Source organism: Aphidius gifuensis, unplaced genomic scaffold (assembly GCF_014905175.1).
Source record: "Aphidius gifuensis isolate YNYX2018 unplaced genomic scaffold, ASM1490517v1 Contig8, whole genome shotgun sequence".
NCBI classification, from domain to species: Eukaryota; Metazoa; Arthropoda; class Insecta; order Hymenoptera; family Braconidae; genus Aphidius; species Aphidius gifuensis.
The window spans coordinates 53836-80497 of NW_025220589.1; the positions used below are offsets into that span (position 1 = coordinate 53836).

General features: G+C 30.6%; 1 protein-coding gene and 2 pseudogenes across 1 annotated transcript; 2 read left to right on the forward strand and 1 right to left on the reverse strand.

Moving 5' to 3' along the window:
• The first annotated feature begins 8579 nt into the window (after positions 1–8579).
• LOC122860099 (nuclear pore complex protein Nup160 homolog) lies at positions 8580–14010 on the forward strand. Its single transcript, XM_044163754.1, is given in 4 exon segments — positions 8580–8826; positions 9040–9669; positions 9672–13060; positions 13179–14010. Coding segments are annotated over 4 exon segments (4209 nt in total). The 5' UTR covers positions 8580–8741; the 3' UTR covers positions 13284–14010.
• On the reverse strand, positions 13893–16713 carry LOC122860100 (annotated as a pseudogene).
• A 3787-nt stretch (positions 16714–20500) lies between these two features.
• On the forward strand, positions 20501–22983 carry LOC122860103 (annotated as a pseudogene).
• Positions 22984–26662: the final 3679 nt, after the last annotated feature.

Genomic DNA, 26662 nt, shown 5'->3' on the forward strand with positions numbered 1-26662 from the left:
CCTGGTATTCTCAATCCTGTGCCATAAACAAGTTCCGCTGGTGTTGCTTGTATATCCTCTTTAAAGCTCATTCTCAAACCCAGCATCACTGTAGAGAGTACCTCCAACCAAGGTTTTGGTGAACACATCAAAGCAGCCTTCAAAGTACGATGCCACCTTTCAACTAAACCATTTGCTTGAGGGTGGTATGGAGTTGTCCTATTTTTATGTGCTCCAATGAACTTAGCCAAAGCCTGAAATAACATTGACTCAAATTGTGTACCCTGGTCTGACGTAATGGTGATTGGTGTACCATAGTGAGTAATCCAGTGGTCAAATAATGCTGTTGTTATTGTTTCAGCTGTGATGTTCGTTAGTGGTACAGCGACTGGCCATCTGGTGAACCGGTCAATTATTGTCAAACAATATTGATAATTGTTTATATTTGGCAGCATTATTATGTCAATATGGATGTGACTAAAACGTTCGTCTGGCATTGGTATTTGTTCTGCCTGTGGTTTATTGTGACGTTGTACCTTGGCTCTCTGGCATTCAATACACTCTCTGGACCATTTGGTAACATCTTTATGTATTGATGGCCAAATAAATTTTTCCCTGATGGATTTCGAGGTATTTCTGATGCTTGGATGTACGTTGTTGTGTATTACGTTGAAAGCAATTCTTCTCAAGGTTGTTGGTAAATATGGTCTCACTATATTGTTTGTTACGTCACAGTAAATTTCGATGTCTTTTTCTATATTTAATTTTTGTAGGTTTAATGATGAAGACGTGTCTTGAATAAGTTCTTGTAATTCATCATCAATAGCTTGAGCATCTCGTATTGTTTTAGAGTCTAGTTGTGTGGGCATTGTTATAGTATTTATTCGTGATAAGGCATCAGCCACAACATTTTCCTCGCCTTTCACGTAGACTATGTCATTGGTGAACTGTGAGATATAATCTAGCTGTCTTATTTGTCTCTCTGATGCTTTATCAAGCTTTTTATTGAACATGTGTATCAATGGTTTGTGATCAGTTTTAATTGTAAATTTTCTACATTCTAATAGATGCTTAAAATGTTTAATGGCAGCAAATATTGCCAGTAGTTCACGGTCGTATGTGCTGTAACGTTTTTCAGCTTCACTCAACTTTCTAGAAAAAAAACCAATTGGTACCCAGTTGTCGTCTTCTAGCTGCTCCAGTGATGCTCCAATTGCTGTGGTTGATGCATCAGTGTTGAGTGTAACTGGTGATGTTGCTGATGGAAAGGACAATTTTGTGATTGTTTCCAAACATCTTTTACAATTATTAAATGCTTGATTTGCTTCTTCATCCCATTCGACTTTTCTTTTATCATTTTTTTTAGCATTTTTTAAATATTTATTTAAAGGTAACAACAAATGGGCTGCTTTTGGTATACATTTCCGATAGTAATTTACCATGCCTAGGAATCTCCTAAGTTCCATGATGGTACTCGGCTTGGTAAAGTTGGTGATTCTCTCAATGTTATCGTTGGTTGGTGAGAAACCTTCTTTATTGATGTTATAACCTAAAAATTTTATTTCAGTCTGACCCAGCTGACATTTGTTGATGTTTATAGTTAGTGAATGATCTTTTAATATTTTAAAAACTTGTTCCAGGTGATGTTTGTGTTCCTCTGGGGATGCTGATGCTATTAATATGTCGTCAATGTAGACGTATACAAATGGTAGATTACGAAACTCTGAGTCTATATACCTCTGGAATGTCTGACAAGCGTTTCGGAGACCAAATGGCATGACAGTGTACTCGTACAAACCCCAGGGTGTGATGATTGCTGTCTTCTTGATGTCCACTGGATCCATTGGAATTTGGTGGTATGCTTTAGTTAAATCAATTGAAGAAAACACGTTTTTTTTAGCCAGTATTGGAAATAAATCTTGGATCATTGGTGGTGGGTATTTGTCTGGTTGTGTGATGCTGTTTAAACGCCTGTAATCACCACAAAGTCTCCACTCACCTGATTTTTTCTTTGTAAGATGGATTGGACTGGCATATGGACTGCTTGATGGCCTCAATATGCCACATTCAAGGAGTTCATTGATTTGTTTTCTTGCTGCTGTTGCTTTTTCTCCAGCAAGTTTTCTACACCTTTCACTTACTGGTGGACCAACTGTTATTATTTGATGTGTATAACTGGACTGGTTGGTATTGACCTTGGTAAATGGTTTAGTTATTTCTACATATTTTTTTAGTAAGTCAAAATATGGTATTGTTGTATTTATTGTTGATATATTGTAGTTGTTGGTGGTGACTATTGTACCACTTGCAGTTAGTTTTGTTTTTGTGTCAATCAAGCGTTTGTTTTTTAGGTCTATGAGGAGTCCATAGTGTATCAAAAAATCAGCTCCTATTATTGCTGATTGTACGTCTGCAATTATGAATTTCCAGTTGAGTTCTCGTCGTAGATTAAGGTTTAATTTTAAATCTTTAAATCCAAATGTATGGATAGTGGAGCCATTAGCTGCATATAATATTAAATCAGATTTAGTCTTATTTTTAATGGTGTTACTTGGAATAATGGAGACAATTGAACCAGAGTCAATGAGAAATTTTTGGTTTGTTCCATTGTCGTAAACATGTAAACGTAATTCTTTATATAAATCTGTTTTAAAGGCAGCATCTTGACTGTCACCAACTGCTCCGATTGGTGGCAGACAATTTAGTTTTCCTGTGGTGATTTAATGTATGCACAAGGTGGATTGCAACGGTTGGCTTTGTTGCCAAATTGATGATGGTAAAAGCAGAGTGTCTTGTCTGATCTAGCATACGCTTGAGATCTAGACCTAGATCTGGATCTTGATCTTGGTTGTGAATTGTTGTTATTTAATTTTAGTTCCTTTATCTCTTTAAAACACTCAATCAACATTTGTTGCATACTGTCTAATCTTTGTTCTAGACGTTGACATGTTGTTGCTGATACATCTGTTGCTGCATTGGTCTTGTATGTTGATGTTGCCATTACATAAGAGGTTCTGGTTGAGTCTAAGACTCTGTCAGCCACTTCAGCAACAGCATCTAGAGTTAGATTGGATGATGCCACAAGGAGTGGTTTGATTTGATGTGGCATTCTGTCAAGCCACAGTTGATGTAACATTTCATCATTAATTGCATCACCAGCCAGGTTCCTCATTTCCCTGAGGAGTTGTGTAGGCTTTTTATCAGCCAAGTCAATTTCTCTGAGCAACTGGTGTATCTGTTTTTCACGAGATACTGATGTACGTTTTATTAATGCCTCTTTAATTTGTTTATATTTATCATTTGCAGGTGGGTTGTTGAGTATGTCCACTACTTGTTGGAGTGTATCTGCATCCAAAGCTCTAATCACTGAGTAGTATTTGATGTCATCGTTAGTTGTCTTTGATGCCTTAAATTCGGCTTCCAGCATGATAAACCAGAGCTCAGGTTTGTCTTTAAAATAATTTGGTAATTGTGGTTTACTTATGGTATTCACCAAGCTTTCATTTAACATCCTGGCGACCATTGCTTGCTGGATTTCATTGAGACCAACCGGGGGGTTTTGTTGCTCATGTGGTGAACTTGATGAGCCTGATGTACCATTTGGCATTGTACCACCACCAAAATGAAATTCACCCTCCATAGCTCTTAGTGGTTTTATATTTATTTTAATTGAATTCTGGGTGATGATGTATCACGTCGGGGTCACCAATTTGTGGTGTGGTACCACAAAATTTACTAATAATCACCAGAAATTTATATCACCAAGAGAAAAAGGCGCAATCAATTCAAATTATTATATTTAACCAAATTACTGATAATTAATAATTAAACTATTTGATGTTTATTTTAAATGAAGTAAAATGTATTTTTTTAAATAAATAAACTAAACAATTTTTATTAATTTTACTAATTTTTTATTTTAACAAAAACGATTTGATGCTTTCAAGTTGAAAGATTATTCAAGACTGAGTGTAAAATACATATTTTATTTTAGAGATGAATTTTCCTTTGTTTCTTTTGTCAAAGAAAAATTCATCATAATTCAACAAAGAAAAATAAAAGGGGGAAAAAAGAAAAATATAGGAAAAATATAATTTAGAGGTAAAAGTGAAATAATAATAATAATAATTTAAATTTACTATATTTTATGTTTTAAATTTATATCTATGTGTTGAGAATGTGTGTGTACGTTTGTGCGCCTGCGCGACCGCTGCAAGCGCCACAAAATGCTAATGGTAACGACATCTTTATAATGTTGAAATAACTAAAATAAACTGATTTACCATATGAGAATTCAATTTTGGCTATTTACCGACAGGGGTGTTCAATCTGCCGATGTCCAATCTATGAATGTTCAATCTAGGAATGTTCAATTCTTGAAAGTGCAATCTAGGAACGTTCAATTCTTGAGTGTTCAATCTGCCGAGTGTTCAATCTCTGACACCCGAAAAATAGCATATCATAGAACTTGGTCGAAAAACTATGCTAGTGGCCACATGCCTTAAGGATTAGCATGGGCATGTTTAAAACATTATGTTTTATACATGCCCATCCCTGATCATACACTTCATAGTTCATGTCTTCATGTAGAAGATACGATACGTAAAAAAATTTTCTTAAAAACGTAAATAATTTATTTTGGTGTTTAGATTAAAATTTCAAAATCCGTATTTTAATTCTGCAAAATATGCAATGACAGTGTAAGGAAACATTTAATATAGAGAAATTTGAAAAACTACGGGTAAAACCGTGAAAAATAGTAACAATAGTAACTTGGTAAATTACCCCCGTATTTCTTATCTCTCGGTAACTTACGCCCGTATATTTACGTCAATTATACGGGTCACCCGTATAACGTGCCAATATCGACATCGTAATTTTTTTAGTTCCACGAATTCCGTAGCCGTTTGCCAAGAATATTTTAATTTATTTCGGCAAATGGCTAACGAATTAATGTAGCTAAAAAACTTATCTGGTAATCTACATTAATTCCTTAGCCATTTGCCAATAAATAAATTAAAATACTCACATTTCGTTATACTTGTTAAGCAACAATGTTTTCCTTAGTTTTTAAAATTGTTTAATAATGTTAAAATAACTGCGTACACTTTAATTGTTTAACGTTCGTTAATAATTAAGAAATCTCATGTAAACACCAAGTGACAGCTTGCTTTTTTCATTTAATTAAATTAAATAAAATACAGTAAACATATATTTAATACTACTATATTGCGCATAGGGTATGATTTTGTGCAAATTCATTACGGTGCAGACAATCTCTCTGTCGCACGCCTCGACAAAAATTTTTTGCGCATGTCCGAATAATCCGTTCGGTTCACACGCATACACAATGAATTTGTGTGCGTTGCCGAATGTTTCCGAGCTCCTACTCGAATAATAATTCGGACATGCGCAAAAGATTTTTGTCGAGCAGTATGACTGCGACAGAGAGATTGTCTGCACCGTAATGAATCCGCACAGCCCACTTATGGGAAAGCATACGCCTTTCCAGCACCCGTATTCAGAGAATGTTCTCATTAGGGCGTTTTTTTTCCGATGGTGGCGTTTGTGAAGCTTTTCTATGTGAAATCTATATAAAAAAAATTTTGTCAAGCGCCATCAGCGGAAAAAAAAAGCCCTAATGAGAACAATTTTGCCCCGTGAATACGGGTGCGGCAGTGTTGGGTAGGTAAGATACCTTGGTAAGATACCATGTAAGATACTGTATCTTACATCATTGGTTTCATACATCGAGGTATCTTACACTGCGTTCCCAGCGCCACCTATGATTTTTTAGTGGAACCTTCATGCCACAATTTTTTTTTTATTCGATAAATACATGTCATTTATTTATTAAATAAATAAAAATCCCAAGAACAAGCAGTAGCTAAGGCAAAGATGGAGCTAAGGAATTACAGTTGCTGCAGTGGGTATAAGGAATTATTTTTTAAGCAACTGTAATTCCTTAGCCACGCATCTTTTCCTTAGCTACTGCTTTTCCTTGGACATTTTTATTTATTTTATGAATAAAATACATGTAAATTTATTTTTTAAAAATACAAATGTCCAAGGAAAAGATGTAGCTAAGGAATTAAGGTTGCCAAAGAATTATATTTTAAACCACATTATTTTTTTTAAACATAATTCTTTGGCAACCTCAATTCCTTAGCTACATTTTTTCCTTAGCTACTGCTTTTCCTTGGACATTTTTATTTATTTTATGAATAAAATACATGTAAATTTATTTTTTAAAAATACAAACGTTCAAGGAAAAGCAGTAGCTAAGGAAAAGATGTAGCTAAGGAATTAAGGTTGCCAAAAAATTATGTTTCAAGGAAATAATGTTGCTTAAAATATAATTCTTTGGCAACCTTAATTCCTTAGAAACATCTTTTCCTCAGCTACTGCTTTTCCTTGAACATTTTTATTTATTTTAAATAAAATTACATGTATATTATTTATTTGATAAATAAAACTGTCCAAGGAAAAGGAGTAGCTAAGGAAAAGATGTAGCTAAGGAATTACAGTTCTAACTTTTCTTTTTCTTGTGCATTTTCAATGCAGCTCTGCTTTTACCATTCTTGATAGTGCACTATTTTTTCAGGAAGCTGATCAGCATGTTTTACATTAAAAAATTTAAAACCTTCCAGTGGTATATCAGTATTATTATCACGATCATCATCATCTTTTTTAGTGTTCCGTCGGACACTTATGTTTTCGCTTTTCTGTGACTTTTTGTTATTTTGAGATAAAACGAGAAGTCCTGAATCGAATTGGCTTGTGAGATGCTCATTTTCTTTATTTTTTTTGGCCAAAAGCAATGGTCATATTTATTTCTAATTTTGGGGCCTTAATGAATTTAATATGCCCATTTTTGGACATGGCCCAATTCCAAATAAATTGCTTGGAAATGAGCTTTCAATATTGTACTTATCATTAATATTTTTTTTTTTTTTTTTTTAGATAACTTTTTAATTAATAAATTTGCATTTGATAACCGGCTGATTAACATGTAAATCATATGTTGTTGCTTACCCAGAGTCACACATTTGTTCGGATTACAACCATCAGGGTGTGCGCGCATCGTCAGGTGCTTTCTTTTGTGTATTTATTTTTTTTCCTGTTTATTTTCACGCATGCGCAATCGAATGCGCAGTCAGCAAAAAGTCAGTTTGCAACAGCGTAGGACATGAGGGGCTGGATCAGCCATGTTTCAATTTTTATTTTTCAAGAATTATTTGTTTGACGCCACTGTTCTTTCATCAAGTTTGCATGACAGGCGCATGTGCATGATCATGCGCATTAAAGGGCTCCATATACTTGGTTGGCAGGATTATGAAAAATAAAAAACTGAGATATAGAATCGTTTGGGAATGATTTGGGAACGTTTGGGAAATGATTCTCATAATTTAGGAATGCTTAGTTTAATTAATAATTAATAATTAAAGAATGGGCTAAAATTCACTAGATGTATGCGCACAAGCATATTGCGCATGAAGCATGCATTTACACTGCAATCGCAAACGCCTCCTTCAGTCACTAGAAGTTAAGCACCTGGCCTTAAGGAGAGTATCCACAATGCAAGTTTGCTAATTTAAAGATGGCGAATAGCAACACTGAAATATAATAAAACTGCAGTCCAATTCACAGGGCATTACAATTTAGGGCTTTTTTCCTCTACTGGCGGCGCTTGTAGAGCTTTTGTATGTGAAATCTATATAAAAAAAATTTGACAAGCGCCATCAGCGGCCAAAAAAGCCCTAAATTGTATAAAATTTGCCCTGTGAATTGGACTGCTGGAAGGTGAACTTCTATGCCTAGCCAATGCACGGAGTGTCGCTAGAGATAGCAATATATTGAATGGCTTTCCCTCTCACTCACGCATGCGCACATTAAATCTTGTACAGTCAACGTCAAAACAAACTAGTACTACACGATATAAAAGTTACATTATATTTCAGTACAGTCTTAACCAACTTTAGTTGACGTGACTGTACCGACAAGGACAAAAGCCCATCCATTGATCTCTCTCTCGGCGACGCTAAGTTCGGCTTCCAGTAGTTCCAGCAGTCCAATTCACAGGGCAAATTTTTTACAATTTAGGGCTTTTTTTGCCGGTGATGGCGCTTGTAAAATTTTTTTTATATAGATTTCACATACAAAAGCTCTACAAGCGCCGCCAATGGAGGAAAAAAGCCCTAAATTGTAATGCCCTGTGAATTGGTCTGCAGTTTTACTATATTTCAGTGAATAGCAATGATTGCAGTGTAAATGCATGCTTCATGCGCAATATGCTTGTGCGCATACATCTAGTGAATTTTAGCCCATTCTTTAATTATTAATTATTAATTAAACTAAGCATTCCTAAATTATGAGAATCATTTCCCAAACGTTCCCAAATCATTCCCAAACGATTCTATATCTCAGTTTTTTATTTTTCATAATCCTGCCAACCAAGTATATGGAGACATAGTAGTATTAAATATATGACAGTAAATTACAGTAAATTACACAAATTACAGTAATTTACATGTAATGTATTAACTTCAAAAATCGGCCATAGACCCAGCGCTGCTGTCAAGTATCTGGCAACTCCGAAACCAACTGACTCTGAGCGGTTTAGCGTGTCGGCTGTTTGAGTCTATAACTTATTTAAACACATTGTTGTTATGTTGTTCAACATTTTAAATTCAAAGTCTTTTGTATTCAAGTGTTAATTTTTGTCTTGATTTGATCAATGAATTGAGAACTTTTTAATAATTATGTTGGAATTTAATTTGGGATACAGGGAAATAATTCCTGATCAAACACAACCAGAAAAATGGAAAGAAATCACCCTAAATACTGGTAAATATTTTTTTTATAACACAGCTTTTAACCTCATTGTATACAACAGTTTCTATAATAATATATACATGCTAAACTTTATTGTAATCTCAAATGTTTTGTCAAAAATCTGCATATGTTTAAATTCTTTATATAGTACTTTGTATAAAAGTTGTTATTGTTCTAACCTCATATGTACAAACTTTTAATTAAAATAATAATCGTACTTTTCAGGTGGAAGTCAAAGTACTCTGCAGGATATCAAAGTACCCGAACGGGCTGGTGGTTATTCTTACAATAATAGTAATAAATACTATACTAGAAATCGTTTTATTTACTGGAGAATATCACACGATATTTTAGAACTAATTGAACACAGTCTTGATGTTAATCTTGTTAATTCAAAAGTTCGTTATAAATTTACGAATACACCAATTTTAGATGGAATATCAATACATGAAACAATTAATTCAGTTATTATTCTTGTTGCAACCGTAGCAAGTGTACATAAATTGACATTTCCACATCCAAATAAAATTCATAAACAAGAACATTTATTTGGTTCGTATCCGGATGTTGCTGTTCAATCAATATTAGGTGAAGCATCACTTCAAACAACTCGTGATCCTCACTCTTTTCATGTTATAACGACTGCTGGAACAACAAACTCACCAATACCACATGCAGCAGCATCATGGCTAACTTTGCCACACGAAGAAGCTGTATTTGCACTTGCCTACAATACTGCTAGTATTTTAGTTTTAAGATTGGATACAATAACAGGTTTGGTACATTCAACTGAGCTCAAACAAGATTCAATTGTGCCAAGATTTCTTAGTGGTATTGCCATTGCATTGAGAGGCAAAATACAGAAGATCAAGTTGCCATGTCACTTGAAATTCACACAATTGGCATTAATACATATTTATTTGCATTGTGTCGAGAGGGCACTTTGAGAATGTGGTCATGCAACAAATCTCAGTGTGTTGCAGTTGCTGATGTGACCATTGATAGTCATCAAGGGTCACATGGACATATGCTGAAAAAAGTACTCAATTCAACTGACAATGAATTTTATCTCGGTATTTATTTAAAATTTTCAACTGGCTGTGAATTTTCTATTCTCAAACTAGTTCAAGATGCTGGTTTATTTAAATTTGTCAGAATATGTACACGTTTGGCACCTGATCAACATCTTGTTGATTTTTCATTTACAATATCAAGACTCTGGGCTGTTTGTAGAACAACTGATATGGATACTGTTGCTGTAACACATACACAATTATCGCTAAATAGTTTACAAGTAAGTTCTAAATGGGAAACAGCCATTTTAGAACTGACACCTGATCGTGATTATATTATTAGTGATCTAGGTACTGATCCACGACAATCATACATAAATTATATTTTTCAACCAGGACAATTTTCATTGGTTGACATAACAAGAGCACTCAGTATCTATAGAAAATCCAATTTAAATACTGATATGATATTATCATCAGGACAATTAAAAGAACGTGTTTGTATGGCTGTTGAAGCTGAAATACAATCTGAAGTTATGGATTATGAAATGACAGATGAAGATTATTTGGAAATTGCAAACAGATGTTGGTCAAAATTTTATTCGTGTGTTATTCAATATCATATTAATGGAAATAAACCAGTTGGACTGTTACTATTACCAAATGCTTATGGTGTTGCACTATTGAAAAAATCATCATTCTCATTATTACGCCCTATGGAGGCTCTTGAACATCTTATGTTATCTAATGAACAATGTTACTCATATCATTTCAAAACAACTCCAATATTATCACAAGATGAAGAAACATGTCAAGATTTAATTTTATTGATGTCAGCAATTGTACTACTAGAAAATCAATTATCTGAAGAAATTAAAAGTGAATTTAAAAAAGAACTTTATTATCTTAAAAGTCCTGATATTGTTATTGATGATATGTTATCGAAACTTTCATTTGAAACTGATGATCCATTATCAGACTTTAATTTTCAAACAGAAATTAATCATAAATTAGATAGTATTAAAGATGCCTCAAAAGCAATGGCAATGCTATTAGAAGCATTAACATATGATCTTGGTCAATCTGATAAAATGATTATGGACAATGATACTACTGAATTATCAAAAATTATACTTAACACTACTCATTTATTTTCTAGTCAACTTGGAATTTCAACCATTACTGAAAGTGTTGCACAAATTGCACTTTTACGATTTGCTATTTGCAGAAATTTATTGATTCTTCAACGAATAGTTTTATCAAGACTTGAAAATTTTGATTCAAAAATGTTGCATTCTATTAAATCATCATTAGCACCACGTACAGTTGTTTTAACTCAAGCTTATTATGTTGTAATGTGGCTTCGTGAAACAACAGCTAATCCAACATCACAACCATCACTTTTAGAAACAAGTATTCAAAGACTTTCAAGTTTAAAACTTATGGAATCACGCACAAGTAATTACAGAACACAACAAAGATCACTATCACTGCTTGAGCATTTTGTACAATGTAGTGGTGCTAAACATGCTCATAACTTGTTAATAAATTCCATGGATATAGACAATAGTGATTTAATACCTTGGCATTGTGGAATGTTAACTCAGATGACACTTATTGCACAACTTGTTTGGCCAGTTTCTAATTTTGTCTTTCCCGAATGGCTATTATCAAGTTGTCAATTTCTTCTTGTTCAAGAATATGTACGGCTTCTTAGTACTTGGTGTGAATGGAATTCTGCATCAAGAAAATTTATACTTGCTGTTGCACTTTTAGAAATGGGTGAAACAAGAAAAGCATGTGATCATTTTCTTCGTGCATCAAGTGGTGTATTAACTGATAATTTTCTTGCCACAATATTACTTGAATCATCAACTTCAACTGAAAATCGTGCACTTGTTTTATACTATTTAAAAATAATTGAATTATTTGAACAACATAAAGCATCTGATTGCATTATTGAATTAGCTTGCACAGCTATTACAGTATCTGATAAAGATGATCCAAACCTTCCAACTCTTCATTCAATTGTATTTACACAACATTTAAATTTAGGCCATTATGTAGAAGCATATCATTGTCTAAACTCAAATCCTGATAATGAAAGAAAATCTGATTGTTTAAGACAATTAGTTGTAACATTATTTGAAAAAAAAAAACTCATTGATTTGGTATCATTTCCTTATGTTGATATGTATAATGAACTTGAAAAAATTGTCATTGGACGTGCAAGAAGTGTTGATCTTATAGAAAATAATTATTATAATTTTTTGTATAGTTTTCATGTTAACAAAGGAAATTTACGTAAGGCAGCATCAGTTATGTATGAACAAGCAATGAGATTAAGTCAAGAATCAAATTCGATTGAATTATTAACAAAAGAAGCACAGTGTTTATTGGCTTGTATTAATTGTCTGAATCTTGTTAGTGAAAAATACAGATGGATTGTGAGACCAGTTGTTGATGAGGCTTATTCTAATAATGATGAAAAACGTAATATTACTGGTAAAGAAGTACTTTATTATAAAGCTAAAAAAACAGTTGAAATATTTGAATTAAAAGACATTAAAAAAGAATATTATCTTGTTAATGCAAGACTCAAACTATCAAAACACAATTCTAATCTTCACACTGTTGCACAAGCAGGTCCAGCTGAAATTATTGCTGTTCTCACAAGTGTTGGATTGTACACCACAGCATTACATATTTGTGATGAATTTAATATTAGTAAATGCAGTGTTCTTGAAGGTTTAACATCACAATGTTTAAGACTCAGTAAACAAGAGGATTCAAATGCCTGGGATTGGCTTATACAAAATAATGTATTTGATTTAGTTAACTGTAGTAACAATTGTGTTGTTGATGTTTGTTGGAATTTAATGAAAACATTGACATTATTACATGAAAAAAAAAATGAAAGTAAACTTTATAAATGTGTTGCTAGTAAATTACTTCAACAAGGAGCTTTTTTACCACAATGGCTTATGATTTCTTATAAAAAAAAAAACCCATCTGAATTACTTAGAATTATTTTAAATTCTGGAAGATTATTAGAAGCATTAGATTTAACATTGGATTATATTAATGCTATTCTTGGTGAAGGAAAAGAATACTTTGGTTTAGACACACCATTAATTGCAACTGGACCACCAGTTTGGCTACCACTAAATACAATTGAACTTTTGTTGCTTGAATTGAAAAATGCAAGTGACGTTGATCACACTTACATGGAGGTACACATTTTATACTTTTAATTGAATTGAATATTTTTTTTTTTTTTTTTTCATTTTATAAAGACAATTATTTCAATATTTATAAATGTCTAATGTTTTGTTATTTTTTATTTTCTAGCCATACTTGAAATTGAAGAATACTTTGGATGACTACGTACATACAGTAAAGAGAGTGTCTGAAGACATGGTACGATTTAAAACGCAGAAATCAGAAATGTATTGAATCTAAAAAATATAAGAATTAGCCATTCTACTTTTCTACCATGTATTGATATCAAATTTTGTTTTTTATTACTCAAAACCAATTCTTTTGTACTGACTATTTTTCAGATCAATAAAATATTAAATATACCTGTAAAGCTAATCAACAATATTTTTATTTTTTTTGATATAAATCAGAATAATTTCATGTTTTCTATTGAATATTGTTGGCTCTGAAAGGCATTTGTCTAGAAGAGACATAAATAAGTAAATGAATAAAACGTTTAATTTGGTCTTGATATAATTATATATATCGTTTTAGTAAATATGCAATTTTTAATACCAACAATTTCTTAATTGCAAAGGTAATTTATTATAAAGAGTTAAAATATAAATATTTACAGTAAATTTTATTGATAATTTATTTTTTTCAAATATTTCATTTTACTCAAATACAATCCATACACTCATGTTTTTATTTTTTTAAAAGTTGAAAAAATATAAAATCTCTTTTCACATTGAAAAGATTGAAATAGACAAATAACTAAGTTGAAAAAAAAAAAAATCAGTCTGGTGTTTTTTAGTTTTTAAATTCATATATATATATTACGATTTTTGTAAAAGATGAAATTTAAAGCTCATCATGATCATCTGTCTGTTCTTTGTCATCATTCTCATCAATTAGTGTCGAGTCTTGATTTTCCGTTGACTCATCTTGAATTTCATCGTCGTCATCATCATCATCTTCTTCTTCAGCTTGTTCATCAACTGGAATTCCTAGTGTTTTTCTCATGAGTAACTCAACACTTTCAGCAAATGATGCTGTTTCTTGAAGCATATAACCAGATCTGAGAGTTGCAGTTTTAAACATCATAGTGGCAATTTCTCTGGCACTTTTATCTTCTGGATTTGCATCAACACGTCTCAATAATTCCTTTATCAGTGGATGTCTTGGATTAATTTCAAGAGTTTTTTTTTGATTTAAATAATATGATTTTTGTGGATCATCAGCTTTTTGATGAGCATTTGATATGGCTAAACGTTCCATATTACCAGTCCAACCGAACATTGAAGCAACCAAGGCACAAGGTGATTCAGTAAGTCTTTCAGATACTTGTGCTTTACTAATATATTCAGATAATTTATCTCCCAACCATTTAATAAGTGGTTCAAATCTTGTTTCAAGTGTTTTTTTGGCTTTATCACTGTCATCCAAAGTAAATCCTTCCTTAGCAACATTTTGGAATTTTTTATCTTCAAACATTGGTATTGCTGATATTGCATATTCATCAACAGCTTCAGTTAAATAAAGTACTTCATATCCTTTTTTTGTAAGTCTTTCAACAAATGGTGAATTTTTAACTTCATCATCATTTGAACCAGCAATGTAAAATATAGCTTTTTGATCTTTTTTCATACGTTCAACATAATCAACAAGATTTGTAAGATTTTCTTTTGATGATTTAAATTGTAAAAGTTTTGCTAATCTTGCACGATTTTGTGCATCTTCAATAACACCAAGTTTAATATTTGTACTGTATTCTTTCCAAAAATTTTCATACTCTTCTTTTGATATTTTTTTAATCATATCAAGTACTTTACGAATAAGTTTTTTTTTAATAACTTTAATTAGTTTATGTTGTTGAAGATTTTCCCGAGAAACATTTAATGGAAGATCGTCAGAATCAACAATACCACGAATAAATGATAAATAACTTGGCATCATGTCATTTATTTGATCAGTAATAAATACACGTCGTACAAATAATTTAATATTATCAGCTTTTGTACCATAACGATTAAAACTATCACCTGGTTGAACTTTTGGAACATAAAGAAGTGCTTTAAATGATACTTCTCCTTCGGCAACAAAATGTACTTTAGCCAATGGATCCTGAGTGTCTTTTGTTATTGCACGATAAAATTCATTGTAATCTTTTTCATCAACATCAATTGGTTTTAATGTCCAAATTGGTTTTGAATCATTAAGAACTTCCCAATCCCAAACTGTTTTATCAACCATTTTTGTTTTTCTTCATTTTCTTTAGGTGCTTCCTCAACTTCTACTTCTTCATTATCTGCTTTTTCTTCATCATTATCTGTAATATCATCATGATGTTCTCTTTTTTCGTCTCTGAATTTGATACATCATCTTCAATGTCTTCAACTTGAATTGTTTTGCTGCTCCAAAGATAAATTGGGAAATTAATAAACTGAGAGTATTTTTTTATAAGATTTTTAATTGTATCTTGTTCAAGAAAATCGGAAGCTTCATCTTTCAAATAAAGACTTATAGTTGTGCCTCGTTTGAGTGTATCACCACGTGGATCTTCAACAATACTATAACTGCTACTATCTGATTCCCAAATATGCTGTTTATCATCATTGTGTTTTGATGTAACAACAATTTTATTAGCAACTAAAAAGCCAGAATAAAATCCAACACCAAATTGACCAATCATATCATTTGCATCTTGATTACTTCCTGATTCTTGCAATTTTCCTAAAAATTCAGCAGTACCAGATTTGGCAATAGTACCCAGATTATTAATCAAATCTTGTTTTGTCATACCAACACCACTGTCACTAATATGGAGTATCTTGTTTTCAACATCTGCTTTTATACGAATAGCAAATTCAGGATTGGTCTCCCTCAAAGAACTTTGAGTAAGAGATAGTAAACGAATTTTATCAAGAGCATCAGATGCATTTGATATCAATTCTCTCAAAAATATTTCTTTATTTCTGTATAGAGAATTTATAATGAGTTTCATCATACGATTGACTTCTGTCTGAAATGTAAACTTTTCAGCATTTTTATGACGTTGTGAATTCGAGTTATCGAAAGAAATTGCCTCAGCTTCGCGATCAACAACATCGGCATCAGTTCTCAAAGCTTCACGACTGATACCATGACCAAGTTCTACTTTGCCAAATTCCGTTTCTACTTTACTACTATCAGCTCTCACTGCTTCTAGACCTGTATAAAATAGATTAATCATGAAATCGTATTACCAGATGATAAATACACAGAAAAAACAGTTTAAAGTTGAATAACTGTCATTTTTTAATTTGTTTTTTTTTCTTTGTTCTTACCAGTTAAGCAAAAAAGGGCCAAGCATATATAAATTTGTTTTTTCATTATAGGATTATTTAATTAATAACTTATAAAAACTTCACCGAGAAGTTTAGGCTGTTTACCAACAGTCAAAGCTTTGGAATTTTCCAGTGTACGATTTCAGTGACTGTTTCGATCGCCAACAAATATCGTGATTTGATTCGTCCACTTCTTTGTTTTTTTTGGATTTATTTTTTTCAAGCGTCGAGGAAAATCCAGAGTGGCAGAGTGAACACCGAACACTGAACAATTTACAATCGCAAATCGGGAATAACGTAAAACCGTAAAACTGCGTATGAGTGAAAAATAAGGCGAAAGCCGGCCGGTAATAATACTAATAACTAGAAGTAATAAATAATAATATGAGTTATGACTGTCGGCAGCAGCACCCGTATTCAGAGGATGTTCTCATTAGGGCTTTTTTTTTCCGATGGCGGCGCTTGTGAACTTTTTATATAGATTTTACATGGAAAAGCTTCACAAGCGCCATCATCGGAAAAAAAACGCCCTAATGAGAACATCCTCTGAATACGGGTGCAGCAGTGTCGGGTAGGTAAGATACCTTGGTATCTTACACATGTAAGATACCATGTAAGATACCGTATCTTACATCATCGGTTTCATACATCAAGGTATCTTACATTGCGTTCCCAGCGCCTTCTACGAATAAAAGTGGAACCTTCGTGCTACAATTTTTTTTTATTTGATAAATACATGTAATTCATTTATTAAATAAATAAAAATTCCAAAAACAATAGTAGTTAGGAAAGATGTAGCTAAGGAATTAATGTTGCTTAAAAAGAATTTCTTTGGCAACTGTAATTCCTTAGCTCCATCTTTCCTTAGCTACTATTTTTCCTTGGGATTTTTATTTATTTAAAAAATTAGTTATTTAAAATTAAAGCAACATTAATTTTGTAATTTTTGGCAACATTAATTTCTTAGCTACATTTTTAGCTACTGCTTTTCCTTGGACATTTTAATTTATTTAATAAATAAAATTACATGCATTTTATTTTTAAATAAATAAAAATCCCAGGAAAATATAGTTAGGAAAGATGGAGCTAAGAAATTACAGTTGCCAAAGAAATTCTTTTTTAAGCAACATTAATTCCTTAGCTACATCTTTTCCTTAGCTACTGCTTTTTCTTGGACATTTTCATCTTTTAAAAATAAAATGACATGTATATTATTTATTTAATAAATAGAAAATGTCCGAGGAAAAGCAGTAGCTAAGGAAAGGATGGAGCTAAGAAATTAATGTTGCCAAAAAATTATGTTTCAAGCAACATTAATTCCTTCAAACTGGTTTTCCTTGATATTATATATATTTATATAACAAATAAATTACATGTACCAATATATATCGAGCAATAAGAACTAATTGTCGAGTCGACAGTCAATAAGAATGTTCAAAATGGCGTCAGAGGTATCTTACAGTTTCTTACAGTATCTTACAGTATCTTACTGTAAGTGTATGAAACCTCAAAAATCGACCATTTACCCAACACTGTAGATTTCACATACAAAAGCTCTACAAGCGCCGCCAGTAGAGGAAAAAAGCCCCAAATTGTAATGCCCTGTGAATTGGACTGCAGAAAAAGTTTACATATAACGGCTATAGGGCGTCGTTTTAATCGTTTTTTGAAATTGTTTCAGCTGTACCAACTTGCTTAGAAAAACATAAAAAATAAATAAAAATATAACCTTTCTTATTTGTTGACAATTTGATATTTTTACAGCCAATCATTATACATATGTACTATACATGTGTAAATATCAACAAACTAATTTATTAATAACGCTAACCATTGTTGTTGTATTTTTTTAATGTTGGCTGTATCCATGGTAGAAATACTACAGGTATGGCAGTGCGCAGCCTGGTTTGGCCGCTGTGAATCGACCAATCAAAAGGTCGCCTTCTCGCCACAAAAATGGAAGACTTTATGCGCGCGCGATACAAATTTGTTAAGAAAATTTTCAAGTTTTTTTTAAATTTTTCAAAAGTTACCATATTTATTCAACTAGATTTGGTATATTTTATAATGATTCACATACATCAAAAATAAAAATTAATTATTCATATTAAATAAATAAATCCAAGTCTAATAAATACAACACAACCTCTATTGTTTGTGGCATAAAAAAAACAACAATAATGAAAATATTATAATTTATTTGTTAAACTGTCTTGGTTTTTTTATTTTTCTGATTTTTTATAAACATGCTCCACATATATTTATTAGTATTTACAACAATATAAAAAATAGTTGTCAAAACAGTATGTTAGAGAGAGAGAGAGGCTCTTATAATAGAGATTGCGTGTTAGAAAGAGAAGCAAAACAGCTCGATGGCGCGTTGTTGATTGGTTGAAAAAATAAGGCTGCGCAGAACGCGACGAAAAAAGCATGGACTACTGCCATACCTGTAGTACTTCTACCATAGCTGTATCCAAAAAAAACTAGTGTGAAGTTAGCGGTTCTATGCTGAAATGCGGCGTGCAGCATTTTTTCAACATAGTCCTCAGCGGCCATTTTCTAGTAAATTTTTGGTGTGAGATATAGTGACACAAGTGCTATGGCACAGAACTTGGTCGAAAAACTATGCTAGTGGCCACATGCCTTAAGGATTAGCATGGGCATGTTTTCATTATGCTTTTATGTCATCCCATCATACACTGATACATTCCATGTAAATATGATACGTATCATAAAGCGGTTATATATAGATGACTAGAAATACAGAGGACTTACTTCCCTATTTCCAAAAGAAGAAAATGATCTATATAAATCACTGCACTGTAATCGCGACTTGTATGCTTTTAATTGACAATACGACATACTTTGACAAACACTAAAGAAATTATACACATGATGTTTGTCAGAGTATGTTTTGTATTGGTGCGATTGTAACAAAAAGAGATAAGTGCGCAGTTAAGGTACTACTAGTTAATTATGCTATGACTATAGCAAACATAGTGCAGTTCGTCTCCTGTATTTCTAGTCTTCTTGTATAATACCCTCAAAATCGTCGAATTACCCATGGCAGCGTTCGATAGCTGGCCGAGGGCCTCGGCCTGGGCCAACAGAATGACAACTTGATAAATCGAAAACTCACTATGAGAAAAACCCATTCAAATATTTTGAATTATAATGAAGCAGTGCTGGCACTACAAGCATATAAAATAAACTATGATAAAAAAACGGCCAGATTTTTGGCCTCGGCCAGCTACAGTGATGGGTAATTCGACGATTTTCGGGGTATCATACAATCATACGTATCATACTACATAAAGCGTATGATAGTTGAAAGTGCCCTCTTTTTTTATAAAATGAACTAAATGATTTATTAAACTCTCACTCACACTACCGTACAAAGCTGTCAAACTTTTTTTTTTATTACACGATAAATAATAAATAAATTCATCAACGTGTATAAAAAATTTTATTAGAATTAAAGCATTATACGAGAAAATAATTTAACAGTTAATATTATGACTTCTTTGAAAAATTGGCTCATGAGTTCGCCTGGAATATATTCAAGTATGCTATTATGATGAAAGAGGTCAACTTGGCAAATAGGTCTCCCAGATTCTTATAATACGTTTCTCATGAAGAACAACAGGGAAAATATATTTGTGATATTGAGTGATGTTAAATTATCTGTGTGATTATAATCTCATAATTACTGTATTTATTATTTTTGTTGCAAGCTAATGAAACTATCTTTTCTTGGCATTTCATGATGTTCCTTAGAACTTGTCAAAACCCTCCTTGCCCACATATCATGTCTATTATCTCATTTTTTTATTGTAATTTTTGAGATTATTCAAATAAAATACACACAATCATTTTTCGTTAGTTGATTTATTAATGAATATTAATAAACTCTTGAGATTCCATATTATGTTGACTTATTATTGTTTTGGGCGCCAAATATGTGTATAATGGCGGATAGGCAAAATGGCGTCAGTAAAATAGTTTAAAAAGTGAAATGTAGAGGCGCTCTTAATGTATGATACATGACGTATGATAATGGAGATGTATCATACTGTATGATACAGTGTATGATACTGCTGTATGATACACCGGTATCATACCTACCCAACACTGGCCCAGCTATCGAACGCTCCCCATCACTGATTCACTGGATTCACTGTCCATGGGACATGGACTGAGTAAATAAGCTTTATGTCGAATTCCTTCATTTATTTAATATTTTCAAATAAAAAAACAATAGAAAACTGTAAAAATGGATGATAATCAAGTGAAAAATAAACGTAAATGCATCGGAAAACAAAAAAAAGCATTTCATAGACTTGCAAAAGATATGAATATAACTTGTTGTGATGAACCAACACAGGTGATAATCTAAAAACGGCAATTCTACGATTATCGTGGCGACAAAATTTTATGACTGATATGAGAAGGGCTTTTTTTAAGTAAAAAATTATGGCCAAGAGAAATGTAATAGGTATCTTCAAGAAGACTAGAGATATCGACCGTTGAATATAAAATGTATCTTAAAATGACATTTCAAAATCAGTTATAAAAATTAAAATTTTGTCGCCACGGAAATTGTAGTCTTGCACTCAAAACAACAAACCATAATTGTTTTTTTTTAATATAGTGATGTTAAGATAATTTATTTTTATTAAATTTAAGAATTTGGTAATATGTAACGGAGGTTTAGTCACCGGATTAAAACGAGAAGTACTTATTGAAATATTAGAAAAAATAACAAATAAATTTATCATAATAATGCCACCTGGTAAATCATATTCGTTTGTTAAATTTGAAAATGAACAAACAGCTTCGAATGTCTACAACAATATACATGGAAAAAACAATGATTTTCATAATGGAATTTTATATTTAGCTTTTGCATCAAGTAAGCAAATTATTAATTTATTTATTGAATTAAATAATATTAATTTAGGTTTTTTTGAATATTAAGTTCCAGAATTGGAAACGAGACAGAAAGCTTGGATCCTCCACCAGGATTGAGATTAATTTTGATTTTGTAACACCCGATGAAGAGTCAAAAATACTTGACACACTAAATTGGAATAATGATGAATATTCTGGACATCTAAAACATAGAAAAGTTCAACATTTTGGTTATGAATTTTGTTATGATACAAATCGAGTTGATGTTGATAAACCAATTGCTCCAATACCAGAAGAATTAAATTTTATATCAGGGAGTATATAAAAAACACTGTGGAGATTTAGTTTATGATCAATTAACAATAAATCATTACGAACCAGGCCAAGGTATTGAAATAAAAAAAAAAGATTATAAAATGATGTTTTTTAAAAATAATATTTGTTGCAATTACTTGATATTGTTTATATCTTATTTAAAGGTATACCACCTCACATTGATACTCACAGTGTTTTTGAAGATCCAATATTATCTCTTTCTTTGGGAGCAACTTATGTCATGGACTTTAGAAAAGACAATAAAAAAGTTTCCTTGGCCTTACCAGCTCGATCATTGTTGATTATGTCTGGTGAATCACGATATGCTTGGACTCATGGTATTTTCCAAGACACAATGATGTCATTAATGATGATGACGATGGTCTAACTACCAAAGAAAGAGGCACAAGAATATCTCTAACATTTAGAAAGTCAGAAGAGGTAATTGTCAGTGCAATTATCCTCAATATTGTGTCTCAAAAAATTATGTTAATGAAGAGATTGATAATTATGTTGCTCCTGGACTTGAAAATTCCTATGTCCACAAGGTAATTTATATTTTAAAATACTTTAACAATGAATTACTCCATCTTACTTGTAAATTTTTTTTATCTTATCTTTGTGTACTATAGGTCTATGATGAAATAGCTGAACATTTTTCTGAAACAAGACACCAAAAATGGCCAAATGTTGCATCTTTTTTGGAAAATATTCAACCTGGTGGTATTGTTTTAGATGTTGGCTGTGGTAACGGAAAATATCTAATAGAAAAACCAGAAATTTTCATGGTAATTTAAATATTTTTAAAAACTAATTCATAATTTAAAAAAAAAAAAAATCATTATTATTATTATTAAAGATTGGATGTGATCGAAGCTCTGGTCTTCTCGACATATGTAAAAACGTTCACGAGAAGTTTTGCTATCGAATTGTTCCAACTTTTATTCAAATCAAACTCTCTTGATGCTGCAATTTGTATAGCAGTTATTCATCATCTCTCGACACCTGATCGTCGACGAAATGCATTTATAGAAATTCTTCGAGTTTTAAGACCCGGAGGAAAATGTTTGATCTACGTTTGGGCTAAAGAGCAACGTCGTGACTCCAAGGATTCAACATATCTTCGTTTCAATTCAAAAAAAACCAATGACAATCATTCAACAGATGTTAAAAAAATTTTTGATAATTTAACCCTTAACATTCATGAAAATCGTACGAATTTTCGACACAGTGATGTACTCGTACCATGGAAACGAAAAGGTGGCGGTGAATATCTTCGTTATTATCATGTATTTGAAGAAAGTGAATTTATTAAATTATGCCAAAATTTACCAAATTCAAAAGTTGAAAAAATTTTTTACGATCAGGGTAATTGGTGTACTATTCTTGAAAAAATTTAATAAAATTGTTCATTGTTAATATAGAAATTATTTTTTATAATTTTTTTTTCGTTTATTTTAAATTTTTCTCGAACAAACTTTTATTTAATCCCTGTGAAAATATTAAAAAAAACTATTTTTTTTTTTTATACTATTAACTATTACTGTCATAATTAACAGGTAGAGTTTTTTTTAATTTAAATATTTTAAATAATTAATTAGTATTGGATATATATTTTACAGGCTGAACTTAGTCATTTTGAAAATAATATCATGTCAAACCAAAAAACATTTGACGTGTTTAAAAAAAAAAAATGCAACAGGAAAGGAATTTTTGGTTGACCGGACTCACACTAAGTAGCCCGTTTTTTTTTTGTTACAAGAAATTTTTGTTATTTGTAAGATATGTATAAATAATATAAGACGTTTTATTTCCTTGTTCCATGATAATTGTTTTTTTTATTTTTATAATAATTCATTTCATCTTGACATTCATTATTTTAAATATACGTTATTCGTTTTTTTTTTATTTATCATAATTGGAAGATATCTGTACACAACTAGAAGTCTAGGAATGTCAACATTTATAAGAAATGACAAATAATAACTTATTAGATTACAGTTTATTACCTGGCAAAATGACTCTTGGCAGGATTTTGTTGTTTGTTTTCGTGCAATTTTAAACAATTTAAAAATTTTTTAACTCGTTACCATTTTTTCCTTAATTTGCACGTTTATTTATTCATTTATTTATTTTACTAAAGCTTTATAAATTTTATTTTTTAAATTTTTTACTCGTTATTGTGAAATTGGATGACAACAAACAATGACGAGATGAAACGTTACTAAACTAATTTGTTTTTTATTTTTTTTACATGTTAACACTTTAACATATATATTACAGAAAAACACATAATTATGATAATTATATATATATATATATAAATATATATATATATATATATATATATATATATATATAATGAAGAAATTCACTTAATAAAATGTGAGCCACACGTGCGCGTTTTTTAAATTCACAATAATTTACTCGCAAAATTACAACTGTTTAACCATCATGTAGCTGAAAGTTGCAACAAATACAGAGTAATAACTAAAGTCATACGCACATTTTATTCTTTTTTTTTTTGAGCTTTTAGGCCCACGCAAATTCTTCATTAGTTGAATCAAAAAAACAAAAAGAAAAAAAAAAAAAAAAAAAAAAAAAACAAAAAAAAAGAAAAAAAAAATTAAAAAAAAAAAAAAAAAGTGCAAAATTTTCTTTTTTTTTTTTTTTTTTTCTAAATCAATAAGATTTATTTATTTTCTTCTCGATGTTTTACATTTTCCGACATAATATTGTGGTTTGTTCAATTTAACTTCAATTAATTGTTTATTATTCCTTGGATTTTTTTTTTTTTTTCTATTTTGTTTTAATTCTTACCATCATTATGTTAAAATACAAATGTTCACTCATACAATTAAGCTCTCACTCGTTACTTAGCGTTTTTATCTTTTTTTATTTTTCACCGTCTTTTACAACTTAATAATCTTCTCACACATGCACACACAATTTTTTTATTTTTTTTTGTTTTTGTTTTTACCATCATCTATAATCAAAATTGTTTATTTTATTTTTTTTTTATTAATTAACATAATGAAAAAGGACGTTGATGGTAGAGTTAAGAGGGATGGAGAGATATAGAGAGGACATACTTGGGAGAAAAAAGGAAAAAAAAAAAAAAAAATACAAAAATTAATATAATAAAGATTATTTAAGTTTTTCGGTGGAAATAAAATACTGAGGAAGAGCAAGAGATAAGGAGATGGATCATTATTATTTCGAATGCTAATTGTTTATATTAAATTTTTTTGTAAGTACGCCAATGGTGTATGTACACACAGTGAGTTTTATTATTAATATTATTATTATTTTTATTTTTTAATCCATATTATTTGAATTTTAACAATATTTTATTTATTTTTTATATTTTTTATTTGACATGCTTCTATTGGAATTAAACAAATTATGAAAATTATTATCAATTTTTAGAGATGTTTAATTTGTCGTTATTTATTATAATGTTGCGATTCAATCATCATTCTCCTCAGCGTCATCTTCTTCAGCATCTTCCTCACTCTCGTTTTTAATTGCATTTGGTGTTGCTCCCACTTTCGGACCATCCATGATTTTCTTTTTGTACGCAGTCATATCCTTTAATGAAAATTTTTATGTTCCACTATTAACCGCCAGGCACACATTTATGTGAGACACATTTGACGTTTTTTTTTTTAATTTCAATAATTACTTTTTTTTAATTTTTTTTTTTTTTTTTGCTGTAAGCATTTTTGTATGTGAATTTTTGAAACACGATGTCAAGTTGTGAAGCAACGAAGAAAAATTGAAAGTAATGTTTTCGAAAATTAATATTTTTGTATTGTTCATTGTCGAGTTTTAAACAAGAACACAACAAGACAATAAACAAAAAAAAAAAAAAAAAAAGTTAAATTTTCTTTTTTTCTCATTATTTAAATAAAAGATGATTCTTTTTGACAATTCTGACTATACAAATTTTTCATTTTCTGAAAACACTTTCTTTCTTTATTTTCTTCGTCTTGTTATCATTTTGAGATTATTATTTAATTAATATTAATTATATTATAATTAATCGTTATTTAATAATTTTTTTTTTTTTTTTTTTTTATTAGCTTTTCGCTACTCACGCCGATTGATGATTTTTGATCGTATTTTTTTTTCTTCTTTTTTATAATTATAATATCATGTCTCAAAGGTTTTTATTGTTTTTAAATTTTTGGATTTTCGTATTTTTTTTTTTTTTCATTCCTCCTCGCGAGAATAGCACTCTACTGCTTAGTGACTTATTTATCGAAATTCTGATCATAAATTATCTTCCAATCCTTTCTCTTTTTGTTCTTGTATGCTGTCGACTTTTAAAAAGTTATATATTTCTCGATTAAAAAAAATTAATGCTTTTAATTTAGTTTTTAACTTTTGCAATAATATCTATATATATGTATATATATTTTTTAATACTTAAATTATGTTTTTGTTAGTTATTATATTATTTAATAAAAATATTTAATTTTATAAATTAGTTTTGTTAGTCACCCAAAATTATTAAATTTTAATTTAGTTTTTCATGTTAATAAATGCTTATTATCATTTAAAAGCAATAGACCGGATTATTTTTATAGAAGCTTTTTTTTTTTTGTTCTCTGAGATTTGTTCTCATTGTTAATTATTATTATGTTATGTTATGTTATGTTATAGTATATTATACTATATTATATTTTGATGATCAAAAAAATTATTTAAAAAAAATGGTTTATTTAGATAAATTAGTTTAATATTATACTTAAAAAAAAAAAAACTTTGTTAGTAAAAAATAAATTTAAAAACAGTAACATACCCTTTCATATCGAGCTTTATCTTTTTCTGCCATTGCTTCGTATTTGATTTAGTTTCTTGATCAGCATCAGACCATTTTTTCCCACCTTCGGCGATATCACCAACACCATATTCAGGATTTAGCATCTTGACCTTGCCACGTTCATCATTGCAAAACCAAAAAGAATGCAGACCTTTTAAATAAAAACAATTAGAAAATGTTTTACCTGACATTTATAAAGATTTTTAGTAATTTTGTTTTTTATTTAGATCCTTACAATGATCTCTTGGGTG